The 23474-nt window shown below is 40.6% G+C and overlaps 1 protein-coding gene across 1 annotated transcript in view; it reads left to right on the top strand.

Moving 5' to 3' along the window:
- The window catches only part of cdk14 (cyclin-dependent kinase 14), a 266289-nt gene that overhangs the window by 152547 nt on the left and 90268 nt on the right, over nucleotides 1-23474 (top strand). Inside the window, exon 7 of the mRNA XM_007897534.2 lies at nucleotides 11449-11572. Coding sequence (XP_007895725.1) covers nucleotides 11449-11572 — 124 coding nt within the window. The remainder of the gene's footprint in view (nucleotides 1-11448; nucleotides 11573-23474) is intronic.

Here is a 23474-nt window from a genome sequence, read left to right as displayed (position 1 = left end):
GAAATTTGTAGCACAAAAGAAAGCTATTCGGTCCATTGTATCTTTGAGACATCCTCCCAATCTGAAAGGCATTATATAAATGTAAATTATTTTCTTTTTGAATGCAGTCTCATTTAGCTGCCTTTTCCCTCATTTTATTGAAAATTACTCTGTGCGCTGCAGATCCTTTGAAGATCACTTAAACAGAAATTGGGCAAATATTTGAAGATAAGAACTATAAAAGGGTATGGGAGAAGGACAGAGGAATGGGATAGCTTGTTCAGAGAGCTGGCAGAGGTGGGTTCAATAGTTTTCGTCCGTGCTGTAGGTTTCTAATATTCTATGAAGGGATGAATCCATGATGTCAATCTTGCAAAAGGTTTGGATGGAGGTTCACTAGCCAGCCCTGTTGAGAACGTTTCCTTGTGTTTGAATACACAATTGTTACAGTGTAAACTGCAACTTAACTACTGTAGTATCCAACTGCTCTTTACAGCTACCCCTAGAATAATCCATATTGTTTTTTCGATGTTTTGCCTCTGCTTCTTCGTTAGTTTGTGTTATTTATCTTCAATAATATAAAATACTAAATACCAGTGTATTAATATAGCTTTGCAGGGCATTACATGATTAGAACAAATCATTGACCCTTGCAAATGCACATTTAACAGCTGATGCATCCCAATTTATTATGTATTGCCTGAAGCTCCAGGACTCCGACTGTGCCATTATTTAAAACCAAGCATGTCTACCCATATCATGAGTGGAACATTTGGCAGATGGGGCGTATAATGAAGTGGCAATGCAGGCGTTGGCATGGAGCATCCTTTTCCCTTATGTAATGAATATGCTAATTGGGTAGCTTTGAGCCTGATGGCAGTTAAACAAGATTCTATTTTTCATTCACAGGCCAGGGAGCGAGCAGGTGTATTACTGATAACTTAATGTTATGCCATATTAAGACCCTTGTTACAGATGGTGAAGAGAATAGATTAGATCGTGACTTACTTGGGTGGGTACTGCAGATGCTGTTAGAATTGCATTGTACTTCATATCTGCCTTCCCTTTAAAGAACTTTTCTCTATAAAACATGTCACTTAATTACAACTTTTGAAATATTGAATAAAAGTTTTTCTGTCTTTTGTAAATCAACTCACTTAATTATAACTATTCAAATGTTGAATAAAAGCCTTGGCTTAAAAGTCAAATAAAATAGGCTCAGGCCAGTTAGTTTAACATCTGTAGTGGGGAAAAGTAATGGAATCTATAACCAAATATTCCATTACCAATTTTGTTAAGGAGGAAAATATAGTTAGAGCAAGTCAACATGGACTTCAAAAGGGAAGATCCTGTTTGACAAATCTAATAGAATGTTTTGAGGAGGTAACATAAATGCTTGCTGAGGGACGTGCAGAAGACCTGATATTCTTGGATTTTCAGAAGGTCTTTGACAACATACCACACAAACGATTAGTGAGTAAGTTCAGGGCATATGGGATCAAGGGGAAGGCAGCCAAATGGACAGAAAAGTGGCTACAGGGGAGAAATCAAAGAGTAATAAAGAATTACTCAAATTGGATAGGTGTAAGTGGTGTTCCTCGGGGATCTGTTCTGGAACCACTACTTTTCACCCTTTAAATAGTTTGGACCGAAGAATAGAGAGAGAAATCTCAAAGTTTGCAGTTGATAGAAAGGTAGGGGAAAGAGTAAATACCAAGGAGGATCAAAATAAAGGTAGAATTGATAGCATGGCTAAATATGCAAACAAGTGTCAGATAAAAAAAGGTGAGGTCGTTCATTTCGGGAGGCAAAATATAGGAAGAACCTATGACCTTAATGGGGTAGAAGAACAGAGGGATATAGGAGTACAAATTCACAGATCACTGAAGGCAGGATAAAGAGGTCATGTTGAATCTCTACAAACAATAGTCAGGCCACAGTTGGAATATTATGTGCCGTTTGGGGCTCCTTATTGTAAGAAAGATGTTGGAGGTGGTACGGGGAATATTCACCAGGATGTTGTATGGAATGAGGAAATGCAGTTATGGGGAATTGTTTGATAAATTTGGGCTTTTTTCTTTGAAGTTCAGAGAAGGGATATGATAGGAGCATATAAGATGATGGGAATTTTAGATACGATGGCTAGGGAATGATTATTTCCACTGGTCAGGGGGTCTAGAGCTAGAGGGCATAGTTTTATATTATACTGGGTGGTCCAGAACCAGAGATTAAGAAAATTAACTACAACAAATTACATTTGTAAAGCGCCTTTCAAATCGGGAGGACCTCCCGAGACGCTGGATGTCCCAAGGCATGCAAATGAGCGGAGGGAGTCTGCATTCTCTGCCACAGTGACGTGTTCGGGTGGCAAAAGACTGGACACATTGTTAAAAGAAAATAAAGTTGAGGGCTATGGGGAAAAAGCCAGGATGGGGATAGGATCTAGGATAGGCACTCGTGTGGAGTATCAACACCGGCTAGACAGGATGGGCCAAATGGCCTGTTTCTGAGCTATACAATCTATGAATCCATATTTGTTAATTGCTGGCCAAGTGAAAACATGTTAGTTAAAATAACTACGATGCTGAAATGTAAAGAAGTTCCTTTTTCGTACCGCACTTTTTGTCCACAAATCAATTTTCACCCTTGAATAATTGAACATAAGATTAAGAAAACATAATTTAAAAACACAGGATTAAGAAAAGGCCTTGAATAGTACAAAACCTACTCCATTGTACTCTGTTCCTTGGGAGAGGTTTTTGTATCAATATTTCTTGATCACCAAATATATCAAGCAATCCGCCAGAATTTTCATCCACCTCACATACTCCCCATTCAAACTTACCCTCCTTCTTCCCAAGAATTATTGAAACCCTTTTGTCCAGTGAATGTTTTTCCTCTCCAGCTCTTTATTTTTATCTTCCAATACTATTTCCAAACAGAAATTTAGCCATTTTGTAAAGACAACTGATGAACACAGCATTCGCTTTTTAATTGCCATATGTTCCACATGTGCATTCATTTGTGTGAAAAAAAGGTTATTCTCCCGACCTATCTTAATTTACTCTCAGGATTTCGGCACCTCTGGCATTTTGCAGCATGTATTGCCCATCCTTAGCTATCCTGTGATCGTGGTGCTCGGCCTTCTCTTAAACCTCTCAGTGTTTGTGGCAATGGTGCTCACACAATATTGTTTGGTAGGGAGGTCAAGGACTTTGACCAAGTGTTGAAGAAGGAACAATAACCTGTTCAAGTGAGGATGGTGTGCGACATGGAACATAGAAGTATGATGCTTTTGTTCTTTTGGATGGTTTTGGTGCTGGACTGGCAGGTTGCTGTTGAAGCAAGGTTGTTGAGTTGATTTAGTGCATTCTATAGATATAATAATAATAATAATCATTGCATTTGATATAGCACTTATCACATCTTCTAGAAGTCTCATTTGTGTGACCAAATTATTAAGTATTTTTTTAAGTATTATTATCCCCGGAACAGCGATCCGCCAATCAACTAGTAACTGGGTTACTACTTACTGCAAGGTAAACAGAGGCAGAGGAGCAAGGAAACTTGCCCAGCATTTTGCACTGCCAGGAATAGAACCCAGGTCTCTTGCTTGCGAGTCATGTGCTCTAACCACTGAGCTACAGGGCTCCACGTCAAACCTGTACAATTAACCATCTCCATTCAGCAACCAACTTCCGTTAACATCCACCCTGGGACAGCCCGGTTCACCTATCAACAAACTCTTACTCTGAAGCCACCCTTATATAGAGGCCACTTTGGCCCAGTCCCTAAGGGGTTGTTGAAGTCAGATTTGACTATATTTGAAAAGAAAAGGAACTTTATAGATCGGGTAGCACTGAAACCCACCACCTGCTCCCTCGATCCCATCCCCACCTCTCTCCTCATCTCCCAGCTCCACCTTCTGGCCCCTCTCCTGACCGACATCATCAACCTCTACTTGTCCACCAGTTCAGTTCCAAGCCCCCTAAAAACAGCTGTCATCACCCCCATCCTGAAAAAACCTTCCCTGGACCCATCCCTCCTCTCCACCTACCGTCCCATCTCTAACCTTCCATTCCTCTCCAAGGTCCTGGAACGAGTCATCATCACGTCCCAGCTCCGCTCCTTTCTCTCTCGCCATTCCCTCTTTGAACCCCTCCAATCCGGCTTCCACGCTGCCCACAGCACGGAAACAGCCCGGGTCAAACTCACTAATGACATTCTGAACATCTGTCATCAGGGCTCCCTCTGCCTCCTTGTCCTCCTTCGACACTCTCGACCACTCCAATCTCATACACCACCTTTCCTCCTTACTTAATCTTCACGGACCTGCCCTTGCCCGGTTCGATTCCCATCTCTCTCACCATCTCCACTTTGTTGCCTCTAACGGTTTCTCCTCCAGCCTCCACACTGTCACGTCTGGCGTCCCCAGGGCTCTGTCCTTGGCCCTCTCCTCTCTAATATCTACATGCTCGCCCTTGGTGACATCATCCGCAGACATGGGGTCAACTTCCATGTTTGCGGATGAGACCCAACTCTATCTTTCTGCCTCCACCCTCAACTCCAGGACCACTGCTGTCCTGACAGACTGCCTGTCGGACATCAAGTCCTGGATGAGGGCAAACTTCCTACAGTTGAATGTGAACAAGACTGAGGCCCTCCTGATTGGCTCGCGCCAGCGCCTCAGCACCTCAGGCTCTGGCAACATCAACCTCCACGGTTGCACACTTCAACTCACCAAGCCAGTCAGGAACCTCGATGTCTTGTTCAACCCTCAACTGTCTTTTCTTCCCCACATCCAAGCCATGACCCGCTCTGCCTTCCCTCACCTCTGTAACATCGCCAGACTCTGCCACTACCTCAACCCTCAGGCCGCTGAAACTCTTGTTCATGCCTTCATCACCTCCAGGCTCAACTATGCAAACACCCTGCTTGTTGGCCTTCCCAACTCCTCCCTCCACAGGCTGCAGATAATCCGGACCTCTGCAGCCCATGTCCTCTCCCGCACCAAACTCCGTGACCCCATCTCCCCCATTCTCGCCCGACTCCATTGGCTCGCTGTCCTTCAGAGGATCCAGTTCAAAATCCTGATCCTCATCTACAAAGCCCTCAATGGTCTTGCCCCACCCTATCTCTGTGACTACCAATCCGCCCGCTCCCTCCGCTCAGCCGGCTCTGGCCTGCTCCACGTCCCCCGACCACCCACCCCACCATTGGCGGGAGAGTCTTCAGCCACTCTGCCATCAACCTCTGGAACTCCATCCCCCAGTCACTCCGCCTCGCCCCCTCCTTAGCTTCCTTCAAGTCCCACCTCAAAACCCTCTTCTTCGACCATACCATCGGCCACCCCCCTTCCCCTCCCCTCCCTTCCCCCCCCCAACCCCAGCTCGGGTCTCAAATGCTGTACACTGTCCAGCGCCTTGGGACGTCCTCCCGATGTGAAAGGCGTATTACAAATGGAATCTTCTTGTTGTTGGTGTGCAAAGGTAATCAAGGCTTTCATTGTTTTAAAGATCTCTGGGAACTTGAGCTGTTAAGTCTTGGAATTTTGTTTGTTGTTCTCTGAATCTTCTGTAATACTGCCATGTTCTTTTCAACAGAGAGCCAAAAGTGAAAATGTGGCATAATAAACAGATTCCTATTTTTAGCGATTGCATATGCTATCCCTCATAGCTAAATGCACTTGAGATGTAAATAGTATTTGATTGGCTTTGTTGACAACAGCTTCACATTGATTGGAAATCTTCAGTGAATGATCAATAATCACACTCGCATTTGTTCACATATTTTTCCATTTCGACTTCTGCTAATGAACACCTCTTCATTGTGTACATATGTCTGTCAGACATCAAGTCCTGGATGAGAGCTAACTTTCTACAGTTGAACATTGAGGCCGAGGCCCTTCTGATTCGCTCCCATCAGCACCTCCACACCTCAGGCACTGACAGCATCACCATCCATGGATTCACACTCCACCTTACTAAGACAGTCCAGAACCTTGGCATCTTGTTTGACCCTCAACTGTCCTTTCTACCCCACATCCGTGCCATGACTCACTTTGCCTTCTCATCACATATAAATAATAATAATCCTTGCATTTGATATAGCGCTTTTCACGTCGGGAGGACGTCCCAAAGCGCTTCACAGAACACACTGTAAAATGAATTCACTGTATATTTGTGGGCGAACGCGGCAGCCAATTGCGCACAGCAATGTGCCACAAACAGTCGTAGATTGAAAATGACCAATTTATTATTGTCTTTGGTTTTGGAGGGATTATTATTAGGCTCTGTGTGGAGTAAGGAAACTTGCCCAAGGTTTCGCCCTCTGCCTGGAATTGAACACAGGTCTCTCACTTGCAAAGCGAGTGCTCTAACCACTGAGCTACAGGACTCAACTGAGCCAATGCCCAGCTTGTCGGCCTTCACAACTCTTCCCTCCACCACCTGCAGATCATCCAGAACTCTGCAGCTTGTGTCCTTTTCCATACCAGACTCCGTGACCCCATCATTCCCATCCTCACTCAGCTCCACTGGCTACCCATCCCCCAGGGGATAGAGTTCAAAATCCTCGCCCTCACTTTTAATGCCCTCCACGGCCTTGCTCCTCCTACCTCTCTGATCTGCTGACCCCAAGTCAACCTGTCCACTCCCTCCGCTCAGTAGCCTGCAGCCTGCTCCACATCCCCGCCTGACCCTCCCCACCATTGGTGATCTGGCCTTCAGCCTTTCTGTCCCCACCCTCTGGAACTCTATGCCACATTCCCTTTGCTCCCTCCTTCCCTTGCCTCCTTTAAGGCACGTCTCAAAACACTCCTTTTCCATTGCGTCTTCAACCACGACCCCCAGATCAGATCCAAAGTCCAGCACCTTGGGATGCCCTCCTGACATAAAAGGAGCTATACAAATATAGTGTTGTTATTGTATTTGTTAACAGTTTCTTGTCCCAGAATGTACCAATTTACGTTTATTTTTTTATAAACAATTTGCTCCAGGTGATCAAGCATTATATACATATTCAAGGACCAGGAGTAACAAGGTTCTACTTCGGTAGAACTCTTTCTGGGTCTACTCCCTGGTCACATTGCCTGCCTGCGTCCATACCTCACAACCAAAGCAGCTGAAATGCCTTTGGTACTTCCCAGCTGGACTATTCTAATTTCTTCCTTGCTGGTCTCCCCAGCTCCACAATACACAAAATTCAACAAAATCAAAACTCCACTGCCTGGATACTCACGGGCACAAAACTCTGTACCCCCATCACAACAGTCCTTGCCAGGCTCCACTGGCTCCAAATTACTAAACGGATCGATTTTAAGATTGTCTCACTTGTTTTCAAATCCCTTCATGCCCTCGCTCCACCACCCACTGCATCTGCTTGGCTGGCTCCGCCCTGCTGTTTGTCCCTCGTTCCCTCAGCTCCACCATTGGTGGCTGTGTCTTCTGCCACTACGTCCCGAAACTCTGGACCTCTTTCCCTCAGTCGGCAGGTTTTCAAAGAAATTGCTTCTTGAAATTATCAAAGGTGGATAATTATGCCTCAGTAGATTTTAGCATAATAAAGCATATTTTGCATTGAAACTTTTACATATTTACATTTTAGATGTCACTTCCAAATAGTTATTAAATGTTTTATTTCTCATCTAAGTTTTAATGTAATAGTTTTGGCTTGTAGAAATAAACTGTACGGTAAAGTATGATTATTTGGACATGTGATTATAAAAATAAGGTGAGATTCAGTGCATTCACTAGTTGTGCTTGTGCATATATATTTGGCTACTTGTCCAGCAAAGATTATTGTCATCAAATAAGATAGGAAGGAGGGAGCATTTCAGAATGTTGACCAAAGGAATTGTCAAGGAGACAAGTTAAGAGGAAACGGAAGACAAAGAGAGAAGGAGTAAGGTAAAGGAATTTGGGGGAGCATTTTTGACACTTGAGGCACAGTGGATTTAAAGTTCGAACACTGCTGCTAGAACAAAGGTGTGAGGAATGAGGTAGTCGACCACAAGAGGGAATAAATGGGAGAATGAAGATGAAGAAGATTGGAGAGGTGGGGCAAGAGCAAGCAAGATCTTGAAGGATTTAAAGATTAGAATCTGGAGCTGATCTGTTAAAAAGGGAAGCCAGGGGCAACTGACAAAGATGAAAATATAAATCTAAGCTGTTTCTTCAAAGTAGAACCAGAGAGCATAAATAGGTGAAAATAGATATCAGGGCAAAACATCTACGAACAGTTATTAATAAACTTTTCAAAATATCACCTGAAGCTGTGATGGAGTTGCTTACCTGGAAGGACATGTTTCGGTGGTGGGTGGAGGTGAATATAATTTTTGTATCCTCAGCTTGCCTTATGTTCTCTTAAGTAGTACTATTAAAGGTTGAATAAGATAATGCTACTTTTGTACGTTTATAAAGATTTATTTTCTTTTTAATGAAAGGCAGGCACCCTTATTTCAAGAAGCATTTTCTTTGAACAGCGGCAGAAGTACAAATTGTTTATTTCTGAGTGTGCTGACGTGAGCACTAAGCCTAAAAATCTTAAATAGCAAATTCCTCATAATGAAGCTGTCAAATCTGAAGGTTTTATTTATCCCATCTTTTATGTCTAACGCTGCTGAATGCATGTTTTCCCAAACTATTAAGTGGTTATATATGCTAAGTCTTGGAAAACAAAAACTAACCTTTGGTACAATGCTGATTTTGAGACTGTGATTAAATCTAACATTGCTGGTTTGGTTCCACTCTTTTTGCAGGTTCACGCTAGCTCTCACTCACCATTATATAAAGCTTTGAGATTAATATTAAAACATAACCAGTTATTCATTTTAAATTGAAATTATCTGATAGATCCGTACTTGTTTGGACATTTCTTTTTCATCCAGTATCGCACTTAGAAAGAAAGAAATAATTTTATATTTCTTTATCACCTGAAAGCATTTGTGTTTTACAATAATTACCTTCTGTTTTGTAGGTAACAGACCAGTATTGTTGAACACTGTAACATCTCAAAAGGGGAATGATCAATTTACCATGCTTTCTTATGCTCTGGGAATTCTGTATTGTCATTGACTGCAATGGCCATCTGTGGACCACATTGTGGTTGTGTTGTCTGTCCCCTCCCTTTCCTTATCTACATGCTCCCCTTTGGTAACATCATTTACAGATATGGGGTTAATTTCCTCATGTATGTGGATTATGCCCAAAGTTTCCTCTTCGCTTCTACTCTTGATTTCAGGTCCTCTGATGTTCTGTCCGCTTGCCTGTCAGACATCAAAACCTGGATGAGCCTCAGTTTTCTGCAGCTTAACATGTTCAACACAGGAATCCTCTTCCTCTGTTCCTGCCAATGCTCCTGTTGTCTGGCTCCTCAACCTCCTTGGCCTCTTTCTCAAACTTATTGAACCATTGCGCAACTTAGCTTTCCTTTGGTTCCTCAACTTTCTTTGTTTTGAATAAGACTGCTTATCTTTACCTTTGCTACACTGCTCACCTAACACAAACCTTACCAATCTCCCTCACTAGGTTCAACTTGATCCAAAACTCTGCTCCCATATTCTCACCTACAGCATACTCGGCACACCCATCACCCTGGTCCTCGTCAGGGTAACTTACATTCTCTCCTTGCCTTCAGTGAATCTATTTCAAAGTCCTCACTTGGGGTATGAGGCTTCACCTTCATCCTTTGGAAATCCCTCTCTCTAGCTATCTGTCTACCCATTTTCTATCTGTCTTTAAATACTGCCCTCAAAATCTCTTCAACTGCAGTGACAGTCACCTCCCCCTTTACCCCTCCAGCACTGCTTGGAGATATTTTTGTTTTTGAGCTTAGCTTTAAAGTTTTCCTGATATTGGCAGATCTATGGATAGGCAGCACTAAGTAAATAATTTTCCTTGTGGTTAACTCATATTTGGAGAGAATCTTATATTTCCATGTCTTTGATCACACATAGAGTCCAAATCAATTTCTTTCATGTGGCTAGGGGAGGAATTTCTAGTGTTTATTCATACTGATTTGAATCACATAATAATGAGAGTGGGTCAGGAACAACTTACTTGCAATATTTCGGATCACTGAAAAGCAGCAACCACAAATATTTAAACATCAGCCGAGCGCAAGAACCATACCAATCTTTGGTTCTTAAATTTTAAAGCTGTTTTACCACATAAAAGTACAAATACATTGCAAATTAAACATGGTAAGTTTGGGGAATGTGGGAGTGGAAAGGAAAAGAGTCCCAAATTATATTTATAGGCTGCCGTTATAGCTCTGTTCTAAGCAGGCAATATGGGCCTGTTGTATATCACAGTTTACACTGTCATTTTCTGAATACTTATACTTCTAGGGAAGGAAATCCAGGAGAGCTCAAGTCAATTGAGGCCATAAAGTTCTGCGTTCAGTATTTTGAGGTTGATAAAATTAATAAAGTGTCTGAAAATATATCCTGCCTTATCTTCTCCAGGTTACTTTAGAACAGAGTTCTCACGGATCGACCCTATGCACAGTCAGAACCAATGATCGCAAATCCAGCATGACTCCTGTTGCACATATTCCGTTCTTGTACCTCACTGTTAAACTCACTTAACTTCTGTATAGCAATCTTGGAATGACTAAGTTTCTCCTGTGTCCTGGCCAACAATCCCCAGATAAAATTGGTTATTCACTTGAAAACTGTTTGTGGATCATTAGTGTGCACAAATTGGCTGTTGCATTCGCCTACAAACTACATAGTGCCTGGACTTTACTGTAAATCCTGTGAAGCATTTTGAGACATTTGAGAATTTGAAGAGGTACTATGTTTTGATATTGTTTAGATGAAATAACCATTCCTTAAGGGGCTGCAAGTATCTCAGAAAGGCTTTTGTTTCCACCTGAGTTCTGTAATCTCTGGGAGTGGGGATTTTTCTGCAGCTCAGGAGATGAGTCTTCTTCCTCAATCAGCTGACTCAGTAGAACAATAACTTGTCTTTAAATATCGTGCGCATATTTAGGAGGAGTCCTTATGAATATGATTTGTAACCAGATTAAAAGAATCAGAATCCATTTTTGGAAGTATCTCTCTCTCTGAATCGTAAAATCCATTAAAATCTTGAAAAGACAGCTCCAAGCAGGTATCATATAATCTCACTGCAAACCCTATCTGTTTTGTTTTAATGCCCTCCACCACACCTTCCAAGTCTTAACAAAATTCACCATCTCTAAAGTCTGTGTTGAGGAGGTAGCTTTCACACCAGTTTGAAGCCTGGTATCATAATGTAAAGCCTCATCTTCATCTTTCATCTCACAAAAATGTAAGATCAAAAATCTAAAATTTGACACAGTCTATGTTGAAACTAATCTGATATTCATGTGTATTATCATTGATAAATCACAGCTTCTTTAGAAAAGTAATTTTCTGGAATTGTTTGGTATTTTAAGATGCCTGGTTATGATTCCTAGGTTAATTCTTTTGTTCTTTTCTTTAAGATATTTTTGTTCCAGCTGCTTCGAGGGCTCTCCTATATACATCAGCAATATATTCTTCACCGTGACCTGAAACCTCAGAATCTACTTATCGGTGATACTGGGGAGCTGAAACTGGCAGACTTCGGTAAGAGGCACTGGTTATTTTCACAAGAGTTTATTCTATTAATTTGTTCCCTATCAAGTTTCTGTTGTGTCTCAGAAAAAAAATCCAAAGTACTTCACAATTGTATTATTATTGCTGGTGAAATCCATTTACTGATGCAGATTACGTATATAAAATCGTAGTCGATTACGATCAAATTCAATGTTTAAAAAAAAGGTGCCTGGAAGATTATCTTTTATTGCAGTTTTTGTGATTTTCGTTCATCTACATTTTATTTTTTTAAATTTCCCTTCCTTCTGGGTGAACTCCCTTTTATTTCTGATAGTGATATGAGAGAATATTGTTACCTGCTGGCTAGCATGCTTTGCAGGACATCTAATTGCAACTGCATCTAAACGTCTGCTCCTGCTGTAGCTGGATAAGATTAAGCAGAGAATTTGTGTTTTGCAGTAGAGATTTTATCATCTGAATTGATAGGTACTGGCACATTGTGGATGTGGAAGCGAATGTGGATAATTTGTCGTCATGCAACTACAAATTAGCTACAGTGCAAACCAAAGAAACCATCATGAGTTATACTGATGCTATAGTACCACACTTTGCCAGCCTCTCTGACTTTATCCCTCAATCTTTTTTTCTCTTTCACTTTCTCTCTAACTGTCTCTTGAGTCTTTTTGTTTCTCTTGGAATCTCTCTCTCTCTCTCTCTCTCAAACTTTCTCTCTCTGATACTGATGTTATTCATCTTATCACCCTCCCTCTCTCTCACTGAGTCTAAATTTCTATCTGATTCTTTCCTCTCTCTTTCTCTGGGTTTCTCTCTCTCTCTAACTCAAAATTTTACCTGCAAAAAAAAATTGTAAGTTAAATATTTCTTCACATTGTTGGATTGCAGGTGCTATGTGCAGCTAAATCACAGATTTTATTTCCTGGCCTCTCACTTCTCTATTAGAGCTTGATGTGGATTAGCCAACATGCAGAGAGTTGCATGCAGCTAGATATGTGGTAATCTACTATATCTCTGAACAATGTAAAAATAATAATAATAATACTTACATTTGGTATAGTGCCTTTCAAGTCAGGAGGACATCCCAAAGCATTTCACAGGATGCAGTGTAAAGTGACTGTGTGTTTTGTGGGCATATTATCACATGAGGTTACATTGCTGGATGTTAAGCCACTTTGGTCCGAGTAGGGTAGCCATATGGAGTTGGAAGCATACTTTATTGTGACTGTTACATATCACTTTCATTTGAGCTGGAAAAAACACAGTTTACACAGCACTTTTTATTTGCATTAAAAGAATGTCAGGAAGTGAAAGATTTCAAGATGTTGACGAAAGACATGGTCAAAGCAAAATGTTTTTAGATGGTTTGAGGCAGGGACAGGCAAAGAGTGGTTTTGGAAGAGAGTTGCAAAGGACAGGATGATGGTTGAAAGCTTGGCCACAAATGATGAAGTGAAGGGAGTGGTGAGTTTGCAATAAATCAGATGAATGTTCCTTTAATAGCACTAAAAATGGTTTGTTCAAAAGAGAGCAGTGAGTCCAGAGTAATTATATATTCTTCTTTGTCCTGTGTGGAGTGAATCGCATCGCTCCTGAAACTCCCTCTCAGGAACGAGTCTCCAGTATAATTAGCTCCTTGGTAACTAATCAGAAGGTGAAACTAGATCAGTGGAAAGGCCTTTTACTGTCAAACCTGTCTTGTTTGTTTGTGAATTGCCACTATTTTGGAAGAGATTTGCTACCAAACATGTGCTGACTAAACAAAGCATTTGCCCACATAACACAAAATCATTCCACTTTACAGTGTATCCTGTGAAGTCCTTTGAGATTTCCTCCGGTGGGAAAGATGCAATCTGTATGCCAAATGTAGAGATTATTATTAGACTTTTCTGGTTCAGGGAGAGGTATTCAACATATTTCAGCAATCAGCCAGAATCCTTCAGTCAACCAGAAACCTTTAGTCAACCAGAATACATCTTGCCTTATTGTTTGTCAGCTCAAGAATCCTCACCCTAAGGTACACCTCAGGAATGCCATTAACCAAGATCTGTAAATCTTCAGGTCTTTGCTTTGTGTTGCCCAGCAGGCACCAGATAACACACCACGTTATAGCACTTAATGAGGAAATCTTACATGGTAATTGCTAATTTTCAGTATTAATTTATTGTTTAGTTTTTCTTTTGATTAAAGCTGCCATGATTAACAGCTGTGTTTACTCAGTGTGAGAAGATCAAATAATGCTTTGGAGAGCTCCAATCTCCATGACACTAATTGGTAAATTGCAGAAGAGTGGCATAGGGGTTTGATGACTTCACATCAGTTTCAATGCACTTGACTGAGTGCTGATTGAAATGATTCATATCTTTGGAAGCGATCAAATGCAGTAAGTCTGAATTTTTAGCCAAGTGCGATTTATTTGGATAGTAAATGTTATGTGGTTTGCTTCAGTAGGGACTGTAATATTCTGCAACTCCACACATGTCAAATCATCTGGAAATATAGTGTGGAACATTAGTGGTGCACAAATCAAGGTGTGTGCAATTCTGATGTGGAATATGGCTTAGAATTAGTTCTAATTATGGATTATTAATCAAAAGAAATGTTTGCTCTGTTGAAGATTCGAACTGAAATTGGTGTATGGTTCTCTTCCATGGATGCTGGATGTTGTCCACTCTTCCTGTATGAGTCTGGAAAGTGGGTGTTAAAGCGGGCTGTGCAGGGATCACAGTTAGTGGCCTGTTAGTGGTATCTCAAAAGTGCTGTAATAGTATAGGTTACAGTGTGGACAGAAAACGCTCGTGACCATAAATAGCTTTTTTTCTCTGGGGTCCCCTGTATAGCTCAGATGCCAAATCATGTCAAAGCTGAAGTCTTGCAACTCTGTGTTATTTATAGAAAGAGCCATGGCAGCATGCACGCATGCACACATGTGTGCACACACACACGTACATACATTTTCCAGTTAGGCCAGCAGATTGTAATGAGAAGCAGAAATGCCTTAGTATTTTTTCTTCTCTCTAGCTTTGGGGTGCTGAGGCCAATTACTGTATTGTGCTCTGACTCCCAGCCCGACTGTGAAGAGAACTTTAGTTGAGCTATTATACACAGTGCAGCCTTGTTGTATCATGCTTCATTATAGCATGAATTCAGTTGTTATGTAGTTGCACTGTAGATTACATTCACTGTGTGTGTGGACAGACCGACTCCTCTTAGTACACCGAACAGCTTTTAGTATTGAAATTGCTATGCATCGGCAAACCAGAAAGTGATGTCAGCAGTGACCAAATGACCCAGAGGTTAGCCATTTTAGTTTCATAAAATCATAGAATAAAACAGCACAGAAGGAGGCCATTCGGCCCATCGTGTCTGTGCCAGCTCTTTGAAAAGAGCTATCCAATTCAATCTCCCCATAGAGTGGGGGAGTGGGAGCATGGACTACTGTAGCTCAGTGGTTAGAGCACTCACCTCACAAACGAGAGATCTGGGTTCGATTCCCGGAAGAGCAAAACTTTGGGCAAGTTTCCTTACTCCACACACCTGATAATAATCCTGCATGAAAAAAACAATAATAAATTGGTCACTTCAATCCACGACTGTTTGTGGGGCACTGCTGTGCACAATTGGCTGCCGCGTTTCACCCACAAATATACAGTCAATCCACTTTACAGTATATTCTGTGAAGCGCTTTGAGACGCCTAGAAGACGTGATAAGAGCTATATCAAAAATGCAAGGATTATAGCCCTGCAAACTTGTCCTCCCCAAATAATTATCTACTCTCTTAAAAGTTGTTATTGAATCGGCTTCAACCACCCTTTCAGGCAATGCATTCCAGATCCGAACAACTCCTGTGCTAAAAATCAGATCACCGCCTTCCTGCTTTGTGCATGTGAGGCAAACAGGAAGTGATGTTGGTGGTTATTCAATTGCTCAGATTTTGGACATTTTTCTTTTACCACAGGAACAGCTCATTGCATAGGGACAGAGTACTCTGGCTGTGCTGTCATACCCACTATAGTGTTTGGGGATTTGATGGATCTCAAGCACTGTTACAATGGGGCTACACTGTAATAAGAACAAAATACTTTCCAATTGACCAATATTTAGCTAGGGGATTTTTTTACATTAAGAAACTGGTGATAAAAATACAGCACTTACATCAAGAGGTCATCTGATGACACCTTTAGGGCAATGCCAGTGAATGTTAAATAAACATGGTATCTGAAACAATTCAGAATAGGAAACTGTATCTCATTTTAGTTTCATTTGATTGAGCATGAGCATTTCAAACCTTAAAGTGGGTTTCTTCAATCCATTACAGACATTCTGCTGAATTACAGCGCTGCTTACATATTGCCATGCTTTTCCTAATAAGCTGGGAGAAAAAACAGATGGCAAAAGGTAATCTTTTCTGAGTCGTGCTCTGCCATTGCCAAGCGATCTGGGCACTACCCTGTGTGAGGGGCGCTATATAAATCCAAGTTGTTATTGTCAAGTGGATATCTGTACATAACAATCCTTTGATATCAAGCCTTTCACACTGGGTGAGGAGATATGAAGCAGAGAACAGGCATCTCTTCACAAGGGACTTTTAGAATGGTGTCACCACTAGTCGAATGTTGTACACCTCTGGATGCCAGCTAACTGTGTCACAGGTAGTGTGTGGGGTGGCAAGAGAAAGGGTGGCTTGCCAGTATTCTTGTGTCCTGAGTAATATAGCCCAAAAAAGAATGTGTATATGCTTATACACGCGGCAGCCAATTGCGCACAGCAATGTCCCACAAACAGTCGTAGATTGAAAATGACCAATTTAATTATTGTTTTTAGTTTGGGACGGATTATTATTAGGGAGTCCTGTAGCTCAGTGGTTAGAGCACTCGCTTTGCAAGCGAGAGACCTGAGTTCAATTCCAGGCAGGGCGAAACCTTGGGCAAGTTTCCTTACTCCACACGCCTAATAATAATCCCTCCAAAACTAAAAACAATAATTAAATTGGTCATTTTCAATCTACGACTGTTCGTGGGACATTGCTGTGCGCAATTGGCTGCCGCGTTCGCCCACAAATATACAGTCAATTCACTTTACAGTGTGTTCTGTGAAGCGCTTTGGGACGTGTTCCCGACGTGAAAAGCGCTATATCAAATGCAAGGATTATTATTATTATTATTGGAGGGCAACATACCTGTTTGATTAAAATAAATGTCAGTTATTATATTACAATTTACTAGCAGTATAGCTACCACATTTGCATTGTGTCAGTGTGGTTATCAATGTATTAGAATAAAACAAGGAATAAAGTGACAAAAGATGTGGATGAAAAGGGCTCTTCATCTCATTATTCTTCAACGCCAACCCAACTGTCTTCTCATTATAGCACCAAGGAGTTTTCTTAATGAGTCCAGCATCCTAGCCTCTACTCCCTTCTTGGATAATCCATTCCAGCCATCGATGACCCTCTGTGTAAAGAGATACTTCCTGGCCTATGTCCGAAAATTGCTCTTCATAACATTGCTCTTGAACCTGTGCCCTCTTTTCCTGCTGCCTTGGCATCTCTGAAAGCATTGTTCTGGGTTTACTTTCTCTACTACAGCATTTAAAACTAAACAAGCACTGTATTTGTGCTGGCTGGTCCAGTGAAAGAAAATTCATTGTACTAATCCGGATCACTGAATCACAGTTTCTGACCTATATATATTTGTGATTACAGTGGCCTTTCTTTTGGTTTGCAGGGAAGCTTCTGACATTTGCACACAAGCAACATGAAACAGAAGCATAACCTGACACTTAGAAAAAGATCAAAGAATGGAAAAATACACTGTGAGATCAGTAAGAGCAATTGGCCTTTGGTTTCCTTGCAGTGGCACAGGATATGTTGCTGCAGTTGTTAAATCCTCCTACTCAAAGAAATCTTGAAAGCAACAATATTTTAAAAATTGATCTAGCAACTCACTGCCTCTTCAACTAAAATCTCAGTGCAAAACCTTTGTGGCCATTGTCCAGAAATACAAGCACAACAAACATAATACCACAGGCATTGTAAGTGTGCTCTTCTGTTCAGCCTATTTGTATGTCATGCAAGAAAAGCTTTTTATTTAAATGAAATTGAAAATAAGAGGGAATTATTGTACAGTATACCTAGTGTAAGATTGAAAGGTTGAGGCTATTGCATTATAGTCTCCGAGTGCAATCACAATGGTTTTTTGCTAATTATTCTCATTCACCATTTCAATACTAAACACTTTCTGACTCAAAAGACTGTGGGTGCAAGACAAATTGGTGTCAGCTACAGTTGTATTTATGGTTGGAGTGGGCTGGGTTGGTGTTCAAGTGGAAAAGTGTTGACATTTCACGGAATGTACTATTTATATTAATTATAACAACAAATTGCATTTATATACTTCCTTCCATGTTATGAGGATTTCCCAAAGCCCTGTTTATTGCTTATTTAACAGTAACAAAGGAATGGATAGGACCAGAAAAGAACATTGAGGTATGGATTGCTATTCTCAAAGTTTAAAAAAACCCTATATAATTCTCCACTATTCTATCTCTCTCAATTAAATTATTTGTAAAATAGCTCTCAAATTCTCTCTTGAATTTGTTGATGGAATCTGGCTCTACCGCCTCCCCACGCAGTCTACTTCACATATTCACAACTTTGTGTAAAATGCTTCAACCTGAACTGTTTGTTCACCTCTCATCCTCTGAGGTTGAGATTATGTTCCTGTGTTGATGTGTCTGCCAACAGAAGACTGGCTTGAAAATTTAAGGCTTAGAATTTGTCAAATTTTAAATGCCCTGAAATCCTACATTAATAGAATAAATCTCTAGATCCAGGTAGAATCTCCCCCCCACCCAACAGTTGAACTTCATTGCATTTCGTATCCAAGGAAATTGTTCCCGAACTGCTGCTGCTGGGATATTGCCAGCGGAGGCCCAATACACGCCTTGAGTAACCTCACTTGTATGGCATACATGAATGTCATGGAACCGTTTCCTCGATACATAGAAACAAAAGCCACTGCTACTTAGCCACGGTATGGCAATAATGGACAAGGCATTTGGCATTACCACTAGCAGGATAAGTTGAAGCAAGCAACCTGGGAGTTTGATGGAGTCGGAAATAAGGCATTGATGAAACGTTTCATTTTTGTTAATATTCAGTCAAAGGAAGCTGAGGTGCATGCCCACAGCTATAGACACACTGTGTAAACCCATCATTAATTTCCCATCTGTCAAATTCCTTTGACATTTACTAGGTTAATTATAGTTTGATGGAATGCATGTTACTATGTGCGGCTGTTGCCTCAAGCTGGTAGAACTGATTCACCCATGCTTCGAGCAATGGTGAATCACCTTTTTCCCTCCTAAGAAAAGAGAAATTTACATATAAATATCTCTTGACTGCCGAACATACTTTCACTTTTCCGGGAGCCGTTTTCTGTTGCAGAGAGCAACAGGGTTTATTCTATCCTCTCTGTGTTGCGCATTATGTATGAATTCTTCAGTTGATTGAATATGGCTGGATCTTCCACCACTCAGCAGAGAAGTTCATTTTGCAGTAGGTTTTGGTGTCATGGACTTAGTTCTTAGGGGTAAAGAACAGCTCAGCCCCCGTCTATCTTTATCATTGCTGACAGTAATGATAACACCAATGAGAAGTGAAAAAATCAGGCAGCAGTCATTAGTTCTGTCGGTCACATGCCATTTATTTTTCTGACGGCACAATTTGTCTTGCAGTTCAAGCCTCTTGGGTTGACTGACCATGAATAGACTACAAAATGTCACATGGAATCCTACTCATGCAAGTCATGGATCTCTCCTTTCAAATTAGTCATAGAACAAATGCAAAATTCATTCAAATGTTCTGTCTAAAATCACAGCAAATTGGGCATTCAAAGCTAAACAAGAAATATTAATCTAATGATGCAGCCATATTGTGAATCCAACAAGCACTCGATTGAAGATACACATCTGTGACCCATATTACACTGAGCTGATGAATATGACTCACAACAGTGGAACAGCATGTGTTTGTTTATAATTTATTTATATATTTATTGGCAGATCGCTTTCCGGGGGTAACAATTGCTCAAAAAAAATGTGGTCACTGAATGCACAACAGTTTTGGGACACTGCTGCCTCATTTCGCTCACAGATACACAGTCGATTTACTTTACAATATGTTCTGTGAAGCGCTTTGAGACATCTCAACAATGTGATAAGTTGCTATATCAAATGCAAGGATTATTACTATTATTATTGTTATTATTTCAAAGTTAATTTATTTGACATCGGGGAACATTCCATTTTTGTGACTGGATGCTGATTGTATAGAAACACTGTGAAGGAGCCGAAGATTACAGTTTACAACCAAATGCATTTCTTAGGAATGTAGCACAGGAGCAGGTCAGTCAGACAATTGAGTTTGCTGCCCATTTTACAAGGTCATGGCATGATCCCATTTCCGATCCAATTTCCCAGCCTTTTCTCTGTACCTCTTCTTGTTGTTATCTCTCTTTTAAATATCTCATTTGATTCAGCATTTCAGTTCCTGGGGCAGTACTATGCCACTATGTCACAGTTCTATGTGAGATAAAATAGTACCTGTAGATTCGCCAGATAAGCAATCAAGTCTAGCGATGAGCTAGCACTAGCTTAGCTCAATGAGCTGAATGGCCACCTAACCTGCAAGTTCTGATTCAAAATGAATTAATTTTTTAAGACAGAATCAAAAACAGTATTAACTCTTTTTCTGGGAGTATGCTATGCCGTGCCATATACTGTCCAAAAAGAAATCCAGAAACCAAATGCAAATTCTTTATTTTCACTACAACTTGAATCCAATGCAAGTCGGCTACACAAATATCAGATCACAGCAGATCACAAGATTAGGTGAGATGAAGAAAGCCTGTTGAACATAGAGATGGGTTTCCATATGTGTCAGACATCTGGCTGACCAAACAAAATTGACGGAAGGCTCTGCTGGATCAGGCATTCAGCTTCAAAGTTCAGTTAATCATAATAGTGGCAATATTTAATGTATTAACAAGAATACCTCAGCTCATACAATACATGTGTACAGTTCTTCCCAAAGGTATGAAGAAATAACATTGAAAGATGACACATATTCTGTTAACTTAATGAATTCAACTGTCTGATTACCAATGGCAATATTTAGGTTCTTGTTTCTCTATAAAAACACCTTTGCGTTGGCCTCTTTTCATAACAAAATGTAAGTTTGTGAAACCTTTCCCTTCCCTCCAAAGAGACCATTTGCTCTTCAATGTGGCCTTTAGCTAAGTCCCTGAGATGAAGAAGTTCAGTACAGCTGTTTTAAATCGCATTGCTTTCAAGACTGACATTTACATTGAACATTCTTTGGAATGGGATGCATTGGCAGGTTTTTGAATCCCTGTTCAGCACAGAGTTCAATATTTCACAATTGAGAAACTATAAATCTAACATTTAGGAGTCTTAACTTGCTGAGTGAGATAGAATTTTCAGTAAAGAGGGAAAAGAGCTGCTAAAAGCAAAAAATAAGAAAAGTTCATCTTGCTATTTCTGTGACCACAGAATGAATACATTTTATTTTAAGGGACAAATCTTCATATGTTTTAAGTTTTCCAACTAACTTGACAAATTGAATTTAACTATAGATAAAGAAATTGACATAAAGCACAAATGTTCTAAAATAATTGCAGTTCTCCAAAGCATGAAGGCAACACAAATTTATCCTAAATATTAGTAGTTGAGTACAACCCACAGGAATATAAAAACTGCAGACAACACATATGTAGGATGCAGAGCAGAAATTGTTTAAATGTTCAGAGTTCCTTTCTGTAATCTAATAACAGTCTTGCATTTGATATAGTGCCTATAATGTCAAAACATAAATAAATGCTGTAAAGTATATTGGTTGTATTTGTAGGCAAACAGTTAATTTGCATGCAGCAATGTCCAGCAAGTAGCATTGAAGTGAGGATTATTGGCTAGAATACCAGGAGAAACTCCCTTCTTTTTTTGAATAGAACCATAGAATCATAGGCACAGAATAAGTCCATTCAGCCATCATGTCTATGTCGCCTCCCTCAAGAACAATCCTTTTATTTCATTTTACCTACCCTTTCCCCATACCCCTGTAGCTGACTCTTTTGAAGGTATCTGTCTAGTTCCCACTTGAAGGCCAATATGGATTCTGCCTCAACCGCTGCTCCCAGAAGGGCATTCCATATCCTAATTACTCTGTGTGTGAAAAAATTCTCCTGAACTCCTCATTTGCTAACTATCTTAAATTGTTACTCTCTAGTTACTGACAATGTATCATGGGACCTTAAATGTGCATTAGACCTAGGCGTATTGTGTCATTCGAATGACAGCCCCGTGACAATGCGTCACACCCCCAGCACTGCACTGTAGAGTCAACCTAGACTGAACTTAAATCCTAACATAGAGCTTGAATCCACAACCTTTTGATTCAGAGACAAGAACACTACCAAATGAACAAGGCTTTGTGGTGCCAACATTGAATTGTTACATTTGTATAACGATTCATAATCTTTTTAATATTTAATGTTAAACATATTGCTGCTTGAATCAATGAATGAATTCTTGAAAGAAACAATTCTTGGATGAAAGAGGATTTTTTTAGCACAATGATGACCTATAAATCATTCCTTGGAAATGGAGATTTTTAGGCAAGTTAAACTTTTGCCTGGTTTATAATGCAGGAGAAGGCAATGTGTTATCACTCCCAAGAGTGGAGCGATGTGGAGCAAGAAGCTGCAATTATTTTTCCCACTCCCAACTGCTCTTGTTGGAGGAGAGGGGGGAGAGAGATGCAGAGGGACAGGCTAAGGAGAGCACATTTTAGATGTCAAAGTTTTCTGCATTAAAAGATATTTTGTTCAAGACTGCTTTGCTTATCTTCATATATGTTGATTTATTTGAAACACATTGACCGGGAGAAAATATTGTGATCAGAAATAATCAAGACAACTTGAACATGGCATATTGTACAGGCAAAGTTCCAAAAGATGTACCTTTGAGGGCAGTTTAGGCCTCCTCCCCTCTTCCCCTCCCCTAGCTCTCTCCCAGCTTGAGGTTCAGTTTATGTACTTTGAGAATTTTTACCAATATGATATATATGTGTAAGCTGTTATTGTTGAATCTGTTTCTAAATCTTTGCAGTGTTTCAGATAAATCATTAAGACAGTTCAACATTAATTTTGCATCAACCTGGCTTCTTTCTCCTCATCAACCCTTCTCCTCCCACACCCCCAAACTCTGCACATTTCTCCTCACACTAAAGGTGCTGACCATGTTGGTGTTTGATACCACAGGTACCTCATCCAAGTGGTCATTCTTCATGCGTAAATATTTACAGGCTGTGTGACCGTGGGGATCAAGCCTGACCCAGATGCCTATTCATGTGCACCTTGCTAGAGCAGTCACTCAATCATGATCAGGAGTCATTACTCTGGCTACAATTCCCTGCTGGTTACTGAGCCAGTTGATCTGGTTCTGCTGTTGCCTCAGCTGAGATCAGCTAATTCAGCACGGACTGGGAGTTGAACTTGAACCTTCCTGCTCCGCATAGCTCAGTTTTCCTTTTCACGGTGACTAATATTAGGTCAGCTTGTGCTTGTGTTTTTTTTACACAAACGAGTCCTCTAAATTGGTTGTTGTCAGCATAATGTGCCCGGCTGAGCATGTGCACACAGAGTTCTGATGAGTTGGCTTCAGCAGGTCATACTGCAGAACATTCAGGAATAACCGACAAGCATTTTGTTGGATTGCATAAAGTTGAAAAAGTATTTTTCTGTACTCAAAATGAGCCCTGGTATTATGTGGGTCTATTTATAATAATAATAATCCTTGAATTTGATATAGAGCTTGTCACGTCTTCTAGACGTCTCA

This window comes from Callorhinchus milii, unplaced genomic scaffold (assembly GCF_018977255.1).
Source record: "Callorhinchus milii isolate IMCB2004 unplaced genomic scaffold, IMCB_Cmil_1.0 Scaffold2, whole genome shotgun sequence".
In the NCBI taxonomy this organism is placed as follows: domain Eukaryota; kingdom Metazoa; phylum Chordata; class Chondrichthyes; order Chimaeriformes; family Callorhinchidae; genus Callorhinchus; species Callorhinchus milii.
Note: the sequence above shows the minus strand (reverse complement) of the source record. Positions and strands in the feature narration are given on the sequence as shown.